General features: G+C 45.0%; 1 protein-coding gene across 2 annotated transcripts; it reads left to right on the top strand.

Moving 5' to 3' along the window:
• The first annotated feature begins 8,879 nt into the window (after nucleotides 1-8,879).
• On the top strand, nucleotides 8,880-11,633 carry LOC114770261 (cbp/p300-interacting transactivator 3-like). 2 transcript variants are annotated; one of them, XM_028964025.1, is made up of 2 exons: nucleotides 8,880-9,037; nucleotides 9,576-11,633. In XM_028964025.1, the coding sequence occupies exon 2, from the start codon at nucleotides 9,592-9,594 to the stop codon at nucleotides 10,393-10,395; it is 804 nt and encodes a 267-aa protein (XP_028819858.1). In that variant the 5' UTR covers nucleotides 8,880-9,037; nucleotides 9,576-9,591; the 3' UTR covers nucleotides 10,396-11,633. The 2 variants fall into 2 exon arrangements, with proteins under 2 accessions (XP_028819858.1, XP_028819859.1); XM_028964026.1 differs by lacking the exon at nucleotides 8,880-9,037 and adding an exon at nucleotides 9,090-9,481 and having other exon boundaries at nucleotides 9,514-11,633.
• Nucleotides 11,634-16,927: the final 5,294 nt, after the last annotated feature.

The raw sequence follows: 16,927 nt of genomic DNA, 5'->3' as shown, positions 1-16,927 counted from the left end.
TTTGATGGAGAGCCATGCCTGTCTCACCTTCTCCGCTCATCTTTCTGCTCCGCCCCCTGCCCGCCTCTCAGCGTGAGGAGACACACAGCAGCTGTTTCTCTGGCCGCTGCTCTAAAGGGAGAAAAAAACTGTTGATGCAACAAACAATCAGTAGGAGGACGACAGACACAAAGGGAGACAGAGTGAGGAACCCAGTCACATTGAGGATCTCTCTACATAGACACCCATCACCCTGCTTTTCTGAGATGAAGTGATCATCTGTAGATTCTCAGCACTATTAAAAGACGCGTGTTCACTTGTATCACATATTGGGTTAAAATTGTATAGAATGAGGAAGTGTGGGGTGTCAGTCATGCACACAAGCTCCTCCCCTTTGTATACTTTGTTCATGAAAATATTATTAAAGTTAATCATTTGGGTGTCAGAATTAATTCCACACCAACAGAAAGTGCAGAGTGGGTAGTTAGTGTCTCCTCTACATACAGTTTACCAGAAACTAGCAGCCACCTAAAGTTTCTGTCTGGATACTGATAATAAAGTCCCATTCGTAGGTGGAAATACTGTGCAGTAAAATAACACTGCATGGTGCTGCACAGCCTGGTTAGCAGAGGGCGTGTCAGGTTATCACATTGTGAAATAAACTGTCGTTCCTGCCAGGCCTGAAAAACATTCCCAACACGCCCGTCACAGGCGTGTGAATGTTGGGGCGCAGCAGAACACTAATGAGGACAAGGAAGGTTCTGCGGGCCTCGGCCTAGGTATGCAAACCTAGCTCCTCCCCGGGACCGAGCACAGAGACATGCAAAACGCTGCAAACGCTGGAGGAACTCAGGAGACGTTCTGCAGGGTTATGTGGAACATGTACCCACATTAGAATGGGACCACTGACCAACAGAAGCTTGGCATGAACCCGGTTCTACAGGTTCTACACTCTATTTTCTGTTCACACTAACACACAGCGAGAACTGGGGACTTGAACCCTGCTTCCAGTCCTGCTGAATCGCTGCACGGCACTGAATTATTTAGCATCTCTGAAATATTGATACGGAAATCACCAGAGAGAAAATCCCTCTCGCTTTCCATGGAACCCGGGTTCTCGCTTCTCCCCGGGACGCATGTGACAGCCTGGCAGCGGGGGTCAGGCGCCCGGCCTCGTCTCTGTTAGCGTCTGATAACAGCGCCGAGGAAGGCTTCTGACAATGGGAGTGGCCCAGAAAACACACACACACACACACACACACACACACAGAAATTCTGCTCTGCTTAGATAATATATACGGCAGGGTGACAAAAAACTTTACAGGACAGCACAACCACATGGAATGCCTATTTCTATTTTTTTTAATGACATTGTATGTAGTGAAAAAAATGCATATATATATATATATATATATATATATATATATATATATATATATATATATATATATATATATATATCTATATATATATATATCTATATATATATATATATATATATATATATATATATATATATATATATATATATATATATATATATCTCTTACAATAATAATTTATTGTAGAAAGATCTAATCAAGGGCTTCAGTTTGATATCTATATCGCAATTTCGCACAAAATGGATCCCACCCCCTTGGTTTTGTAATATTTGGTGGGAATACACACACAAAAACCCTCACATACACACACATACACAGTGATCAACCGGCCTTGTAAAAAATTTGGTGGGAATATATTTTTGCGAGTTTTCATTTTCTGGCTAATCTAATCTCCGCCGACATGAATTTATTAGAACTGAAAGTTGCCTCTTAATGAAAAGTTTTTAATTCTGCAATATGATTCCATGCCACTAATCTTGTTTCAGTAAACGAGTGATGTGGACTGGGCGTATGAAAGTATTCAGTGGAATGAATACATTTCATCATAAAACAGTCATAACTGACACAAGATGTTAAATAAGACATGAAAAATACAGAGTATAAAACGTAACGTCAGTTATGGGTCCGGATGGCCATTATCAGTGTCTCACGTTATACACGTTATGGTATCCACGTTATATATAAAACCTGGTTTTTCGTCCCTGATGAGGACTCCGAGGCCACCAGAAACGCTGCAGGGACGGGCCGTTACACAACCACCTTCCTGGGAACCGACAGCGAGACGTGGCGGAGAGAAAGGGGACGGAACCTGTCAAAAGCTAGCGTTCTAGAACTAGTAAATCAGGAATTCCTTGCTGAAGATATAAAAAACTGCAGAAATCCCTTCTGCTTCGTTCCACACCTGAAAACCGCGGTCACTATTTCAACAATGTGGCTGGTGAAACAAGTGAAAGCAACGAGGATGAAGATGTGGCTACTAAAGAGGAAGAGCGAATGCACATCTGCTGCAGAAGCGATGGTGGGCCGGTGTGCGGCTGGCATTTGGACGTTCTGTCCAGCTCAGTTCGTGAGAAGGTGCTGTCCCGGCACGGCGGTCATGTCCCCACAAGACAGCACAGTGTTCTTTCACAACATCTGACTACGATGTTCTAAAAATGTCCTAGTGGCTGTTTTTAGAGCAGTGGAACAGGAATGTGCCGGAACCGTTGTCACAGAGGTGAAGACGAGCAGTGTTACAGCATTTTACAGATAAGGGGTCTTTCATGTAACAAAAAAACACAACTGTCCTCTCCCCGTCCCACCCCCTCTCTTCAGGGTCAGGATCAGAACAATTTCCCCTCAGATCTGAGCGCTTCCGAGGTCATAAAGCGTCTGTGACTGCCAGCGTCACCATGGGAGGGTCCACTCACTTCCTGTTGTCCCCTGACACAGACCCGTCACACCACCATGACCGGCGTCCGTCCTGCTGCAGATCACGGGTGGATCAGCTGACCGGGGTCCACCCTGTTTGTGTGTTATACCATACACACTGCTGTCTGCTTATCAGTGTGTGTTCTGCTGATAATGACCGGAACCATAGAACTTCTACTGGCCAAGTTCTCCTGTTTTTCTCTAAACTTCCTGCAGCTTAAACCCTCCAGGACCAACACAAGCATCAAAGCTTTTTAACATGCAGATTAGTTAAAAATATAAAAAAACAAATATACTTCTCCAGAGCGTCTTACAACGTGCTTTCAAGTTACAATCGATGAAGTGATCAGTTCTGGTTCATTCATCAACTATGAATACAATATTTTTATTCACTCTTGTTATAGATTCTGTACACAAGTCAGACAATAAGAAGGTTACAAGTTAATCTAAATATTCTCTAAAGTGGAAGGTCTTGAGCTGCCGTTTGAAAATACTCAGTGACTGAGCTGTTCTGACCTCGTGGGGAAGTTCATTCCACCACCGAGGGGCCAAGACGGAGAAGAGTCTAGATGAGTGTCTTCCTTTTACCTTCAGAGATGGAGGGACCAGGCGAGCAGTACTGGAGGCTCGGAGTATATGAGGTGCAGTGCGAGGTGTAATAAGGGCTGTGAGGTAGGATGGTGCTGCTCCATGTTTGGCTTTGTAGGCCAGCATCAGTATTTTGAACCTGATGCGTGCAGCTACTGGGAGCCAGTGGAGGGAACGTAGTAGAGGGGCGGTGTGGGAGAATTTCGGAAGTTTAAAGATCAGCTGCATTTTGAATGAGTTGTAGGTGGTACATCATCAGAAAATATTTCACTTTACGTGTCAGGGATGCAAGTCTGTCTGAATGCAATTATTTCATTTAATTCCACCAGCAGCAGAGGTGCGGCCATCAGGTCCGTGCCCTTAATTAGGCGCTAATCAGCGGCGTGACTCGCTGGCAGCAGGTGGATCCGTGTCAGGAGCTAATCTGCCCGAGCCACGAGACTGAGGGAAGCGTGAAGCTGTGTATGTGTGGCTTTTGTTGGGTGATCCCCAGGTTTTTGGGGGAACCAGGCATCCTGCTGCTATTTGTGGCTGTGGTGGCAACACACACACACACACACACACACACACACATACGTACCCAACTCCTTGAACTCCCCTCCCCCAGCAGTAGATGCCGGGGTGGGGGTGGGAGGGTGACAGCAGACACACTCCAACCCTTCAGCTGAGAAGTCACTGTCCCTCTATCTTCCCCCACCACCTCCGTTCTAACAAAGGCCCGCTTTACACCAGCGGAACACGGAGAACGTTGCCGAGCAGCAGCTACCTTCCTCCACTTCACAAAACGGAAAAAAACGTCTCCGTGGCTCACGTCTCTTCTGCGGCCCAGACTGATCAAAGCAAGAGATCGAAAAACCCCAGCAAAGCCGGCCTTTACTCCCAACATCGCCAGCAGACCTACAGACATTCCAGGCCCCGCTGCATGTGACCTTCCCCTTCCTTGTCTCCATGGAGACAACAGTTTTCCTACGCAGTCAGGGTGAGTCTGCGACAGGCCGGCCGGTGGAGAGCTGAGCGATTGAGAACCTGGACGTTGGACTCGTCCACAGAAGCCCAGTAAACAGGCCATAAAGCCGACCGTGGAACGTTTAGCACTGGAACTGGAACCGGAAATGTTTTCTAAATTCCACCAACCTTCCAAATTCCAGCTCCACTTCTGTAGTTCTGCTATTTGGAGATTTGAGGAATCCTGGTGTTAACATCTAGAACTTCCCCCATGCACTGAAGTGTACTTCAGCCATTGCTCTGTTTAAGGCGAGTGTAAAGTGGGTTCTGTGGCACGTTCTTGATTATCCTAATTAGTTTAGATGTGATGTGATTACAGGGATAGAGCCGGTTGGAATAGAATTCAATCCAAACCCAAACAAAGATTGGCACAGTTATTTACTGATATGAACTTCTGTGAATATTTAACAAAAAAGAAACTGCATGTTCTGCACGTTCAGCCCTCACCATTGTGGCTTTTCTTGTTAATTCTACCGAGACGGAGAAGATGGCCAAATTTATTTATACATCTTCTCCTTCAGCACTACAAAAATGACTTGGCTTTAACCAGGAGGAGGAATCAGGGACGCCCTCCTGCTAAAGGAGGATTTGTGGACGGGGGGTGGGAAAGCTTGGTTTAAAGCCAGGTGTGTTCCGAGTAGAGGAGAGAGATGGAGCTAGAGGTGGAGGAGGAGCGGTGACAGCGGCGGTCTAACGGCTCCTCACACCGCAGTGTGAAGAAGGAGAACAAGAACAAGTAGAAGAAGAAGAAGAAGAAAGAAGGGTTGTGTGGGGGAGGGGATCGAGGCCACACAAACACAGCTGGGAGAGGCTGGTGCCGCACGTGTGTGTGTGTGTTTGTGTGTATGCCTATCTGTGCATGGTTCAGTTTTTGCAGGCCGTAAACCACAGAGACGCACTTCCGCCTCCTTACCAGAGACACGCAAGAGGAAGAGGTGGAGGTCTAACACTTGTTTACCAGCTGCTCACGTGTTGCTCCCCCTCTCCCCCTATCAGGCCTGGCAGGAGTATGGACTCTGCACATGTGTGCGTGGGTGGCGCTGCCACCGTCACCCTGCCCTCAGGACACCCCCTGCCCCAAAACACTCGGACACCAATCACATCAATTCCAACAGCGAAACATTTTACTTTTTCTAAAGAAATTTGGACTAAATATCGCCTAAAGGCGCTTAGTGCAACATGATTAATTTCTTTGCTGATTGATGCTAAGTTAGTTTTTTCTGAACAAATTACCGGCCAAACTGTGAAATATGTCATTTTCAAAGTAGAAAAAAATATGCCTCCATGTTTTACATTTTTAAAATGCCAAAGTGTTTACTTTTTCTAAAGAAATTAAGACTAAATATCACCTAAAAGCGCTTAGTGCTACATGGCTAATTTCTTCTCTGATTGATGCTAACACAATACAACACAAACTGTGTCATTTTCAAAGTAGAAAAAAATATGCCTCCATGTTTTACATTTTTAAAAAGCCAAAGTGTTTACTTTTTCTAAAGAAATTAAGACTAAATATCACCTAAAAGCACTTAGTGATACATGGCTAATTTCTTCTCTGATTGATGCTAAGTTAGATTTTCTGAACACAATACAACACAAACTGTGCAATATGTGTCATTTTCAAAGTATAAGAAAATATGATTCCTTGTTGTAAATAAAAAATAAAACAGGGCAAATTGTTTTAGCTGATTTATTAGTTTTAAAAGTATTTTGTTTGACAAGATCAGTAGCGATGACATATTTTTAACATTTAATCAGCTACTGTGACAGTAACATGATTTGTCTAAAATAAGTACTAATAAGTTGAACTTTACTCTTGATAAGGCCCTGTGCTGAATTTCCAAACAGAATCTCTAAAGCCTATAATAAATATTAGCTTAGCTGGCTAACCTAGCTTAGCTGGCTAACGGTGCCAATAGAAGCTATCTGATCACTTGACAGGATTAATGAAGGTACACTGTACCATGAGCTATAAGGTGCTAACGTTTGTTAGTCACGGAAAATAGAGGGAATGATTCATTTCATCTCCACCTGACCGCTGCTTATCATGCAGCGCGGCGGATTACGCAAGAAAAGCAGGGAGGAGGTTCCAGAAATTATGGTGAAGGTCCAGAGATACGTGGGTGGGATTTGTTTTGCTTTTTCAGCGACGGCCCATGATGCACCGCTGTGCTGTAAACTTTGTGAACTTTGTAGCTGCTTTACAGCGTTTCTGGAACAGAGAATAAATGGCGTCTGAAAGTGACTTTTACACCCAGTGCCGGCTTCATCTGCATTTTAAAATTTGGAACAGGCTGATCTGTACCAACTGATCTCAGAAATAATGAGGGTCGTTTCAATCTCATTACAGATGAAGTGCCAATATTCTTCACACAAGTATCCACTCGAATTCTTTAATCTGATAAAAATGTAAAAACAACAGGCTCTGAAACAGACTTCAAGGATTAAAGGTAGCCCTGCGAAGGAGATTTTTTAGTTGAAACCAGCTGGACTTCATGTCATAATAATACAAGAGTAAAGGTAACAGACACTGTTGGATGTTTTGTAGGCCTTGTTTTCGGCATTATTTGGACTATTAACACAATTTAGTAACCTTCCTAAAGTAAAAAGACAACCCCATTCCTTATAGAAGCAAAACCCCCGCAGCAAATCCTGCAGGGTCACACCCCCCCCAAACCTAAATGTGGGAAGAGAGCAATTCCCAAACGGGTTCTCACACACATGGAGAGAGAAGGGAAAGCAAACAAATAATGGGGTGGGGAAAGCACATTCCTCGCGTTCTATCAATAGCACGCGGGGCGAAGCGCTGCAGGGTCGGCGTGGATCGTACACCGACTGTAGTGCACCACTTACTTCACCGCCTGCAGAGAGAGGACAGTGTTTTGTAGAGAAAGGAGATTCAGAAATAATAATAAAAAATAAAAAAAATGAAATAAAAGGAAGGTGCATTCCCAACTGCGTAGCCAGAGACAGGTTTGTCCTCGGTGTTCCGGGGCAGAGTGCTAGTCCTAACCAGTCGGAGCCTGTACTGTGGAGGGGGAGAGGTTAATGGCGGCCAAATGGAGCTACTCAGGCAAAACAAGGCCTTCGCACCACAATATGCAGGAATCTGGTGCCTGCTCCCTCCCCCTCACACACGCATGCGCGCGAGCACACACACACACACACACACACACACACACACAAACACGGTGTACTTTGTCACCTGTAACAACAGGTAATTTTGTAAAACACCAACTTATGCGAGCATAAAAACTCTTTTCCTGGAAAATTGTCATTTATTCACACATATTATGGGTCGTGTGTGTTAATGTGTGTGTTCAGCTCACCTGTGCAGCCTCACCTGCACCCTGAGTGACGTCGGCCGACCTACCAGCAGCAGCGGCAGGGATCCACACAGCTGTAAAAATATTCACACGAGCCTCTTTTATGAAATGTCACAGCTGGTGGAGAGGGCACACACACACACACACACACACATTCACTCAGAGCTCAGGGTGAACGTTGTGTTCATGTCTGTTAAGAGTGGCTGAAGGTAATTTACTCTTTGCATACATGGGCATGAACAGCATGGTGGTTATTTATCCCCGCGACCTTTACAGTCTCATTGCGGCATCAGGGCAACGGGAGGGTTCTGCTTTCAGCTCACACTTTTAATTTGTGCCGTCATAATTGCTCTGTCCAATCTAAATGAATTTTTTTTTTGGTGGGTTTGGGAGAGGAGCAGACAGCTGTGGGGGTGGGAATGGAGAGGACAAACACCACAGGATCTGGTTATTTCTCTCCACTTTTATAGTCTGGTAATTTACAACAAAACAAGTCCAAAACAAAGGGGGTTTCACGCCAAACAACTTCCTTGCAGTACCTGCCCAGAACCAAGTTCCATAAATGAAAGCGTTTCTGGTGATTTATGCCTACGAAAAGTCCTGCATGGACACATTTACGTGGAGAGAGAAGCTCCTCAGCAGGAACTTCGGCCTGATGGACAACAAGCAGCTCTGAGGCGAGGAGGCTATAGGAAATTCTCTGTTCTCGGCTCTTAAAAGAGCACAATGGACTCTTCAACAGAAACAGAGAGAGCGAAGGGGGGAGAGAACATTCTTTATCACAAAGGGCTGCTTGAGCAAACAGAGATGGCCGCAGAGAGCCGAAAGAACCGAGCTGGAGAGCCACGCAGGGGCCCATTAACACATGGCCGGGGTGCAGATGCACCAGGCCGCGGCCGCCTTTAACATGGTAAACGGCGCATTTACATGAGACGCGTCTCGCCAATACTCCACGACTCTCGGACAATGGCGAGCCGCGTCATTCGAGTCACGTAACGCAGGCGCGTCTGTTTGTAAACGTAACAGCCAGAGTTCCGCACGTAGCCGCTCCCGCCGCCGCGCGTCGATTGGCTACTGTCGCGACCCCCCGCCGACGCCGCGATTACGGCGACAGCCAATGGGAGCGAAGGAGACGGAGGGGACGGCGGCCGAGCCCCGCCCCCCGCGGCCGGTGTATATAGATCCGCCGAGCGGCGCTGACCCAGAAAACAGACTCCCGTGTCGCGCCTCGGTTCGGTTCGGCTCGGCTCGACTTGACTCGGTGTCGGCTCGGTTCTCCGGCGTCCAGCAGCGCGAAGGAACGGCCGAGAAAAGGCGCCTCAGCCCGGGACCAGCAGCATTAGCAGCCCGGTACGTGCGACTTCTGCTTTCTTCTTCTTAACGTGGATTAAAACTCACGGAGGACGCACGGAAAACGCGTTTTATTCCGCGAACGATGATCCGCGTAACGTCGCGGGTTTCTTGTTGTTACAGGAACTTCTTCATGGTGGTGGTGGTGGAGTTTAAAAGTGGATTTCCTTCCGCGCGCGTTAATGAAATTAAACGAAATTCGTGTTTTCCGCGCGACAGATGTCCGGAGAAAAGAAACTTCCAGGCTTTCCTCTTTAGGACAAATTCCAGTTTCAGGGAAACGCGTTTTGCCGACGTCGCCTGTGACGTCATTAGTCGGTGTTTTGCGTGTCTTTTATTCTCCGGTTTGGAACGTTGGCAGCACCTGGTCCAGGCCGAGCTGGATTCTGCTCATGATTGGTCTGTGTTTCGGGTTCCCAGGGGGCCAGTCTAGTCTCCAGTGACTGTGTGTGTGTGTGTGTGTGTGTGTGTGTGTGTGTGTGTGTGTGTGTGTGTGTGTATGCAAATCAGGTCCTCACCATCTCCCTTCTCTGTTTAGACTGTTTAGGAAGTCCATGGCCGACCACATGATGATGCCCATGACCCACGGCTCCTCTGGTGGTCTCCATGGTTACAGGATGGGCATGAATGGACCCCCTCAACATGGACCCCAGCATGGCATGCGCGGCCTCCCTGGTGGCCAGGTGATGCATTACAACCGGGGACCACAGGGTGGCATGGAGGCGGCCATGAGGCCCCGCCCAGGCATGGTGGGTGGCGTCATGAATGGAGCGATGAATGGCACCGGACCCATTGGAGGTGGCCACCACCACCACCACCTTCAGCACCACCAGATGCCAGGTGGCAACATGATGTACCAGGGCCACCACCACCACCACCAGCAGCAGCAGCAACAACAGCAACAACACCAACAACAGCAGCAGCAGCAGCAACAACAACAACAACAACAACAACAACAACAACAACAGCAGCAGCAGCAGCAGCTCCATCACCAGCAATACATGGGTAATGGCATGACTCCGTCCCAGCAGCTCATGGCCAGCATGCACCTCCAGAAACTGACCAACCAGTACCATGGCCACCCAATGGGACCACCGAGCGGCAGCCAGATTGGCGGCGGTGGCCAGTACAGGATTGGACCAGGACCACTGAGTGGCATGCAGCACATGGCCGGGCCAGCGCTGGGCCTGAATGGGACGGACATGGACCTGATCGACGAGGAGGTGCTGACATCGCTGGTGCTGGAGCTGGGTCTGGACCGGGTACAGGAGCTCCCCGAGCTCTTCCTGGGGCAGAACGAGTTCGACTTCATATCGGACTTCGTGTGCAAACAGCAGCCGAGCACAGTCAGCTGCTGAGGAGTCTCTGTCAGACATGACCTCCTGTTTCATTGCGCCAGAAAACCGAAACGCAGGGGAAAGGTCACCGAACACACGGGTTCCCATTGTAAGGTAGCTGGCCTGCCTCGTCCCGCGGTCCCTCGGGTCGCTATTGTTGCCTGTTCTCCGCGGGAATGAATGTAGACTCTCATCGCGAGACACGAAGGCCGCCCCGAAACGGTCTGGCCTCACCTGAGCCGACTCTGCGTCTGTGGCATGCGAGAAGTGAAACCTCCTCAATCAGCGCTTTGTTTATGCGACAGGATGCCTCTGACTCCGTCCGTATTTCGGAGCAGGAGTCTCGGGCCAGAACTAGGAAGGCCTGGTTCTGATTGTTTCTATTTTGTCTGGTTTTATCTTTTGTTCCAGGTTTCTGATCCAAATGGCAAATTTCTATTTAAGTAAAGAAAAAAAAATGCAATATATCACCTGTTTATTTCTGCTGCTGGTGGCTGAATGAAACCAAATCGTGCTGTATGCCTCACGCCGCACTTTCCAGTAGAAATGCCTTAACACGGCCCAGTCAGGACTCTCTTTATCTGTGCCGTTCCTGCTTCGCTTCTGCCATTGTTTCGCATTTTACCAACCCAGCGTCCCATAAAGCCCCCCCGGGTATCCCGCGTTACTGAGCGCGTTCCGGGTTACATAACCAAATTGCATTAGTGCTAACCCGCTGTGGTGCTTTACACCTCGCCGTCGACACGGCGCGCCTACTCCCGAGTTTTATGGGTCAGGTCACATCGGAGTTAATTAGGAAATGTGCCCAACAAGATGCAAGGACCTCGCAGGTTTACAGCTCCTCCCCCTTCCTGCTGACGTGCTGGTCTTTACCGATGTCAGCTTGTGTGACATGTTTTGCGTGGTACTTCCTGTCTGGTCTCTTGGATACTGAGCCCTGCTCCTTTTGGGTGCCTTGGTTTTATACCTGTTTATATCGTATTGTGCATGTCATCAACACTCTGACCTTCTGTGTTTCTCTGAATGACCAGCCCGGGGCAGGGTTTAACAGGTTAATATCTGAGCTGTGATTCGATGAGAAGCTGTGGGAGGCGTGTTTTTAAAAGAAAGAGTAGAACTGTGTTTGTTTTTGCCACTGCCATTCATACAGGGTCAGCAAACCCCTCCCACAAACGCTTTTATCCCCTTTAATGTTATCAACTTGATTCTAATGAAATGTACTGTATTTATTTTCACTGAAAATAAATTATTTATTTAAACCCGGTGTGATCTGTCTTGTGTACAGTCGGCGGGGTTTATATACTGTGGGGTCATTACAGGTGATCATTTATATTGATTAACTACTGAGTAACTCTTAAAAAAATAACTAAAATAAAATTGGATTATTAAAGAGTGAAGTGGCTCCCAAATGGCACTTTTTTTTGCTTTTATATTGAAGATTCATTGCAGACAAGCAAGAAGTGATTGCTGGGTGGACATCCTGATGTGCAGGATGGCCATGGCCCCAGCTGTCATCATCACTGATTGGTTGAATTGGAGAATTTGTGTCTCAGTTTGCCTTCTGCCCATCACATCGTCTGTACACCGCCGCAGGGCGTCGGAACCCGTAATTAGCTCAGGGAGAACGCGGAACGTGTAATGATCCCCCAGCCAGTGATCTAATCCGGTCTTACTCACCCAGGTGAGCAGCGTCTCACTCTCAGCCAATAGCCATGTGTCACAGACACCACATTTACATTTATGGCATTTGCCAGACACCCTTTTCCAGAGCGACTTCCAACATGTATTCATGTTACCATCAATGAAGTAATCAGTTCTGGTGCATTAGGACTCAACCATGAATAAAAATCATTTGTACTTGTACTATTCTTACATAAGTCAGACTATAAGAAAGTTAAAGTTAGTCTAAGTATTCTTTAAAGAGGAAGGTCTTAAGCTGCCATTTGTAAATACTCAGCGACTGTGCTGTTCTGACCTTGAGGAGAAGTTAATTGAGGGGCCAAGACAGAGAAGAGTCTAGACAAGTATCTTCCTCGTACCTTCAGCGGTGGAGGGACCAGGCGAGCAGTACTGGATGGTCGGAGTATATGAGGTTCAGTGTGAGGTATAATAAGGGCTTTGAGGTAGGATGGTGCTACCCCATGTTTGGCTTTGTAGGCCAGCAACAGTATTTTGAATCTGATGCTGGGATGCAGCTACTGGGAGTGAGCTTACTAGGGACTGAACGAGTATCTGGGTGGCCTGTGTTGATAGATAAGGAAGGATCCTTTTGAAATTGTAGAGAAGGAATCTACATGAATGGGAAAGATTGGTAATATGACTTGAGGAGGAGAGTTGGTTGTCTATCGCACACATAATGTGACTTAATATTACAAACTTATTACCAGTTATAGTCTGAGGCCCAAATGTGGCCCTCTGGTCCTCTAATAGAATAATTTCTTTCTGTTTGTTTAAAATAAGTATGAATGGTAATTATGTAACAGCGATGATTAAATGTGTCCTGATCAGCTTGGCCAAGGAACTGAATGCTGAACGATCTTTTGGCCATCAGTATTAGATGAGAGCAGTAAAATGTGGCTACAGTAAAAAAAGAAACCACCAACTAACAAACACACAATGCAGAAGAAGCCCTGGCCCGGTGCTCTGGGTTTACACCACAGGTGTAACCATGACGATAACCCCTGTGTCAGCACAGGGAACGCAGCGAGCTAATCTCATCTGTTCTCTCAGTGCATCTGTCTTACCCTGTCCTGACCCTCTCTGACCCAGTCAGGCCGACTCAGCCGGACCAGGAGAGACCAGAACATATGAGTCCAAACTCAAACATGAGGGCCAGTGAGCAACACACCTCAACAGACACCTGAACTCCCATGCTGCCGATATCACATATAAACTGTGTGTGTGTGTGTGTGTGTGTGTACGTGTGTCATTTCCCAGTGCAAAGTGAATGGGAATCACCTTGTCTCATTTTGACCCAGACAGCAGACAATCCTCCGAATCCCCACCCTTTTCTGCAGTGCTCTATCTCTCTAGCCCACACCTACAGTGACTGACCACGCCCTTTTCCTTGCCAGTTTCTCTGTTGGCTTTTCTCGGTTTTGTTCTCTCATCAATTCTTGCTTTCTATTTCCTCTAAACTGCTCTAACTTAATGTACAATTTTATTTTATTAACATTATTATAGTCTTTTTATATATATATATATATATATATATATATATATATATATATGTTTGTTTGTTTGTTTGTTTATTTATTGAACCCCAAAATAAATCTAGTAAGTAGACACACAAAATTCATCTTCAGCAAGAAGGACGTGTTGCTCACCATATCAGCTGAGAAGTACTTCCTAAATATCTGATGAGTTGTGAGGATTCATAATCAAGGTCACTGGCTTTCCTTGATTGTGGGTCACTTGTACAGAGTCACACATGACCTTTACTTTATTCCTCTGTCTTTCTGCTCTGTCTTTCAGCCTCTTGGTCCCACTGCTTGACAGACAGGCCTGTTTGGACAGGTGGGGTAGAGCCTGGGGGCCTGGGGGGCGGATCTGGCCTGAAGTTGCTTCCAGATCTATTCCCTCGGCACACCCCCCTGCAGACAGAGTGCACCTCAGGTGAAGTGATGAGTTTCCTGTAGAGCATGTTCCTGGAAAAGTGCCTCCGTTATTGTTCCTTGGTAGCCAGCCTTATGAAACATGTTGCAGTTTACATGGTGTTTTTTAACCTTCTTATGGTTTTATGAAACAAATAAATGGTATGAAGTGCTGTAGACTCCTTGTTCTCCTAATTTCATGGTTGAAATAAAAAAGTCTCATGTGACAACTGCTTTCAAAGCTACAATGTAACCATCATTAAACCGAATATTACAACCTGTGTATCAATATAGTCCTCATTAAACCAAATATACAACCAGTGTAACAATGTAACCATCATTAAAACTAATATTATAATCAGTGTAACAATGTAACCATCATTAAACCAAATATTACAACCGGTTTAACAATGTAACCACCATTAAACCGAATATACAACAGGTATAACAATTTAATCACCATTAAACCAAATTTTACAACCAGTGTAACAATGTTACCACCATTAAACCGAATATTACAACTGGTGCAACAGTGTTACCACCATTAAACCTAATATTACAATCGGTGTGACAATGTAACACCATTAAATCGAATATACAATAGGTGTAACAATGTTACCACAATTAAACATAAAATTACAACTGGTGTAACAGTGTTACCACCATTAAACCTAATATTACAACTGGTGTAACAATGTAACCATTAAACCGAATGTACACCCGGTGTAACAATGTAACCATCATTAAACCGAACATACAACAGGTGTAACAATGTAATCACCATTAAACCAAATTTTACAACCAGTGTAACAATGTTACCACCATTAAACCGAATATTACAACTGGCGTAACAGTGTTACCACAATTAAACCTAATATTACAATCGGTGTAACAATGTAACCATTAAAACGAATGTACACCTGGTGTAACAATGTAACCATCATTAAACAGAATATGCACCCGGTGTAACAAACCAAATACACATCCAGTGTAACAATGTAACGACCATTAAACCTAATATACAACCGGTGTGACAATGTAACCTACATTAAAATTAATATTAGAATCAGTGCACAACAACGACTGTAAAGACGGTTGACAGCCTTCAGCTATATGCACATCAACATTTACACAATCTAAACCCTTATCATACCTACTTCTGTGTTTTATGTGTGTGTGTTTGTGCACACAGTATGAATAAGGCGAGGCTTCCTAAAATTCCATTCCCAGCCACCTGCTCACAAACAGCCAGTCACAAACAAACACACCCACTAACACGCACACACACAAAAAGTAGTGCTCAGTGTTGTCAGCCATGTTTGTCTTTGTCTGGAAGCCCCGCCTCCTCCTCTAGGCTGAATACAGACCTGACAGCTGAACTGGATTGATGAACAACAGTATGTTTCTGCAGACAGCGAGGATGATGAAGAGTCGTGTCATCCTCTGTTTTTCCTATTTTTGTTTTTTTAACACAGAAATGAAAATCTTTATGACTACACTATAAAAATAACCTGTAGAATCTACCCAATAAAGTTGATCTAACAATTTATGCAGTTTGTTTAGCTTACTATGCAATATTTTTAGTAAGTAGTATCTTACATTTAAAGTTAAGAAATACTCAACCAAACAGAGTAAAATCTAACTAACTGATCTGAATATTATTAATAAATTGTACCTTATTTACAATGTTAAGAAATACCTAAACAAATTAGGTAACGCTTATCAGTGCATTCTGAAACTAATAACTCATAAAAAAAGACTTTATCTTGTTCTCATTTGTTAAACCCATTTAGTAACACTTACTAATAACTCATCAGTTTAACCTGGTCAGGGAATTTGAGATTTACCCCCAATCTAATTTCAAATGCAGCTGATAACGTCATACTGTTTAATTAATTAACCATAAAATACACAATTCAGGCTGGCATTACATAATTCAGCTAGAGACATATAATAGTGGGAGAGACAGGAGTACCCCAAATTATCACAGCGAACCCTGCACTTTCCTAAACTTATCGGCACACAGTCACCAAACCATCAACCAAGCGGTGTGTGCCCACAGTAGCCTCCTTGTTCGGGCCATCCCCTCCCCTTCTCCAATGCTATCAATGCAGTAATGAACACTATTGTCCCCACAGCATCACCTACAGTGACAAGCAATGCATGAACCTTGCTTGCTTACCAATAGGCAGGCACATGCAAATTAACCCATGCAAAAAATTTGGGCTGTATGACGCTTGTGCACATGGTGGTCCAGAACACATTCGGTTTGGGTTAATGTTATTCTGTTTTTTAATTAGCTACTCTTACACTCTTACTCTTACAAATTGGGTATGATTAACCTAATTATTTTAGATTTAGCTCACTGACCAATATAATTAGGTATATTTTAAGCAACTTCAATAGATCGTTTTTATTCAGTTTTTTTATGTGACTGCTCTTACACTTAAAAACTGGGTACGGTGGGTATGATTTACCCAAATTTAGCTCACTCACTGACATCATTATTGTATATTAGTACATTTTACTTATACATTTACCAAGCTCCAGAATTGATTTTTAAAGTGAAATTGAAGTGATTGAGAATCACTGCAGCACAGCACATGGTGACACAACAAAACGGGATTTGAACCAGCAACGTTCTGATTACGAGGCCACTTCCTTAACCGCTAGGCCACCACTGCCCCCTTACAGTGCAAATGTTGAATATTGGTCATTTTGTAAAAACAGGAACAAATGAATGTGAACAATTTCACAAATTCAGCAGTCAGTTGGCTCATGTAACTCATCAAAACCCAAAGAATGTGTTTATTGTATGTGATAATGTTGACCTGTGAAGCAGGAATGTCCACGTCCTGTCTACACTCGGCACTTCAACCAAACAACAAAGCCAAACACACCCGGTGTAGTGAAGGGAAAAAGGTGCAGGTTACAATACGGGAAGTGCTCAAAAATTCTAA

Source organism: Denticeps clupeoides, chromosome 20 (genome assembly GCF_900700375.1).
Source record: "Denticeps clupeoides chromosome 20, fDenClu1.1, whole genome shotgun sequence".
NCBI classification, from domain to species: domain Eukaryota; kingdom Metazoa; phylum Chordata; class Actinopteri; order Clupeiformes; family Denticipitidae; genus Denticeps; species Denticeps clupeoides.
The sequence above is the reverse complement of the archived record's forward strand: the minus strand, read 5'-3'. Positions and strand labels throughout refer to the sequence as shown.

Excerpts from the sequence above, each read along its gene's own strand:
- LOC114770261 (XM_028964025.1), top strand. The coding sequence starts at position 9,592 with ATGGCCGACCACATGATGATGCCCATGACCCACGGCTCCTCTGGTGGT.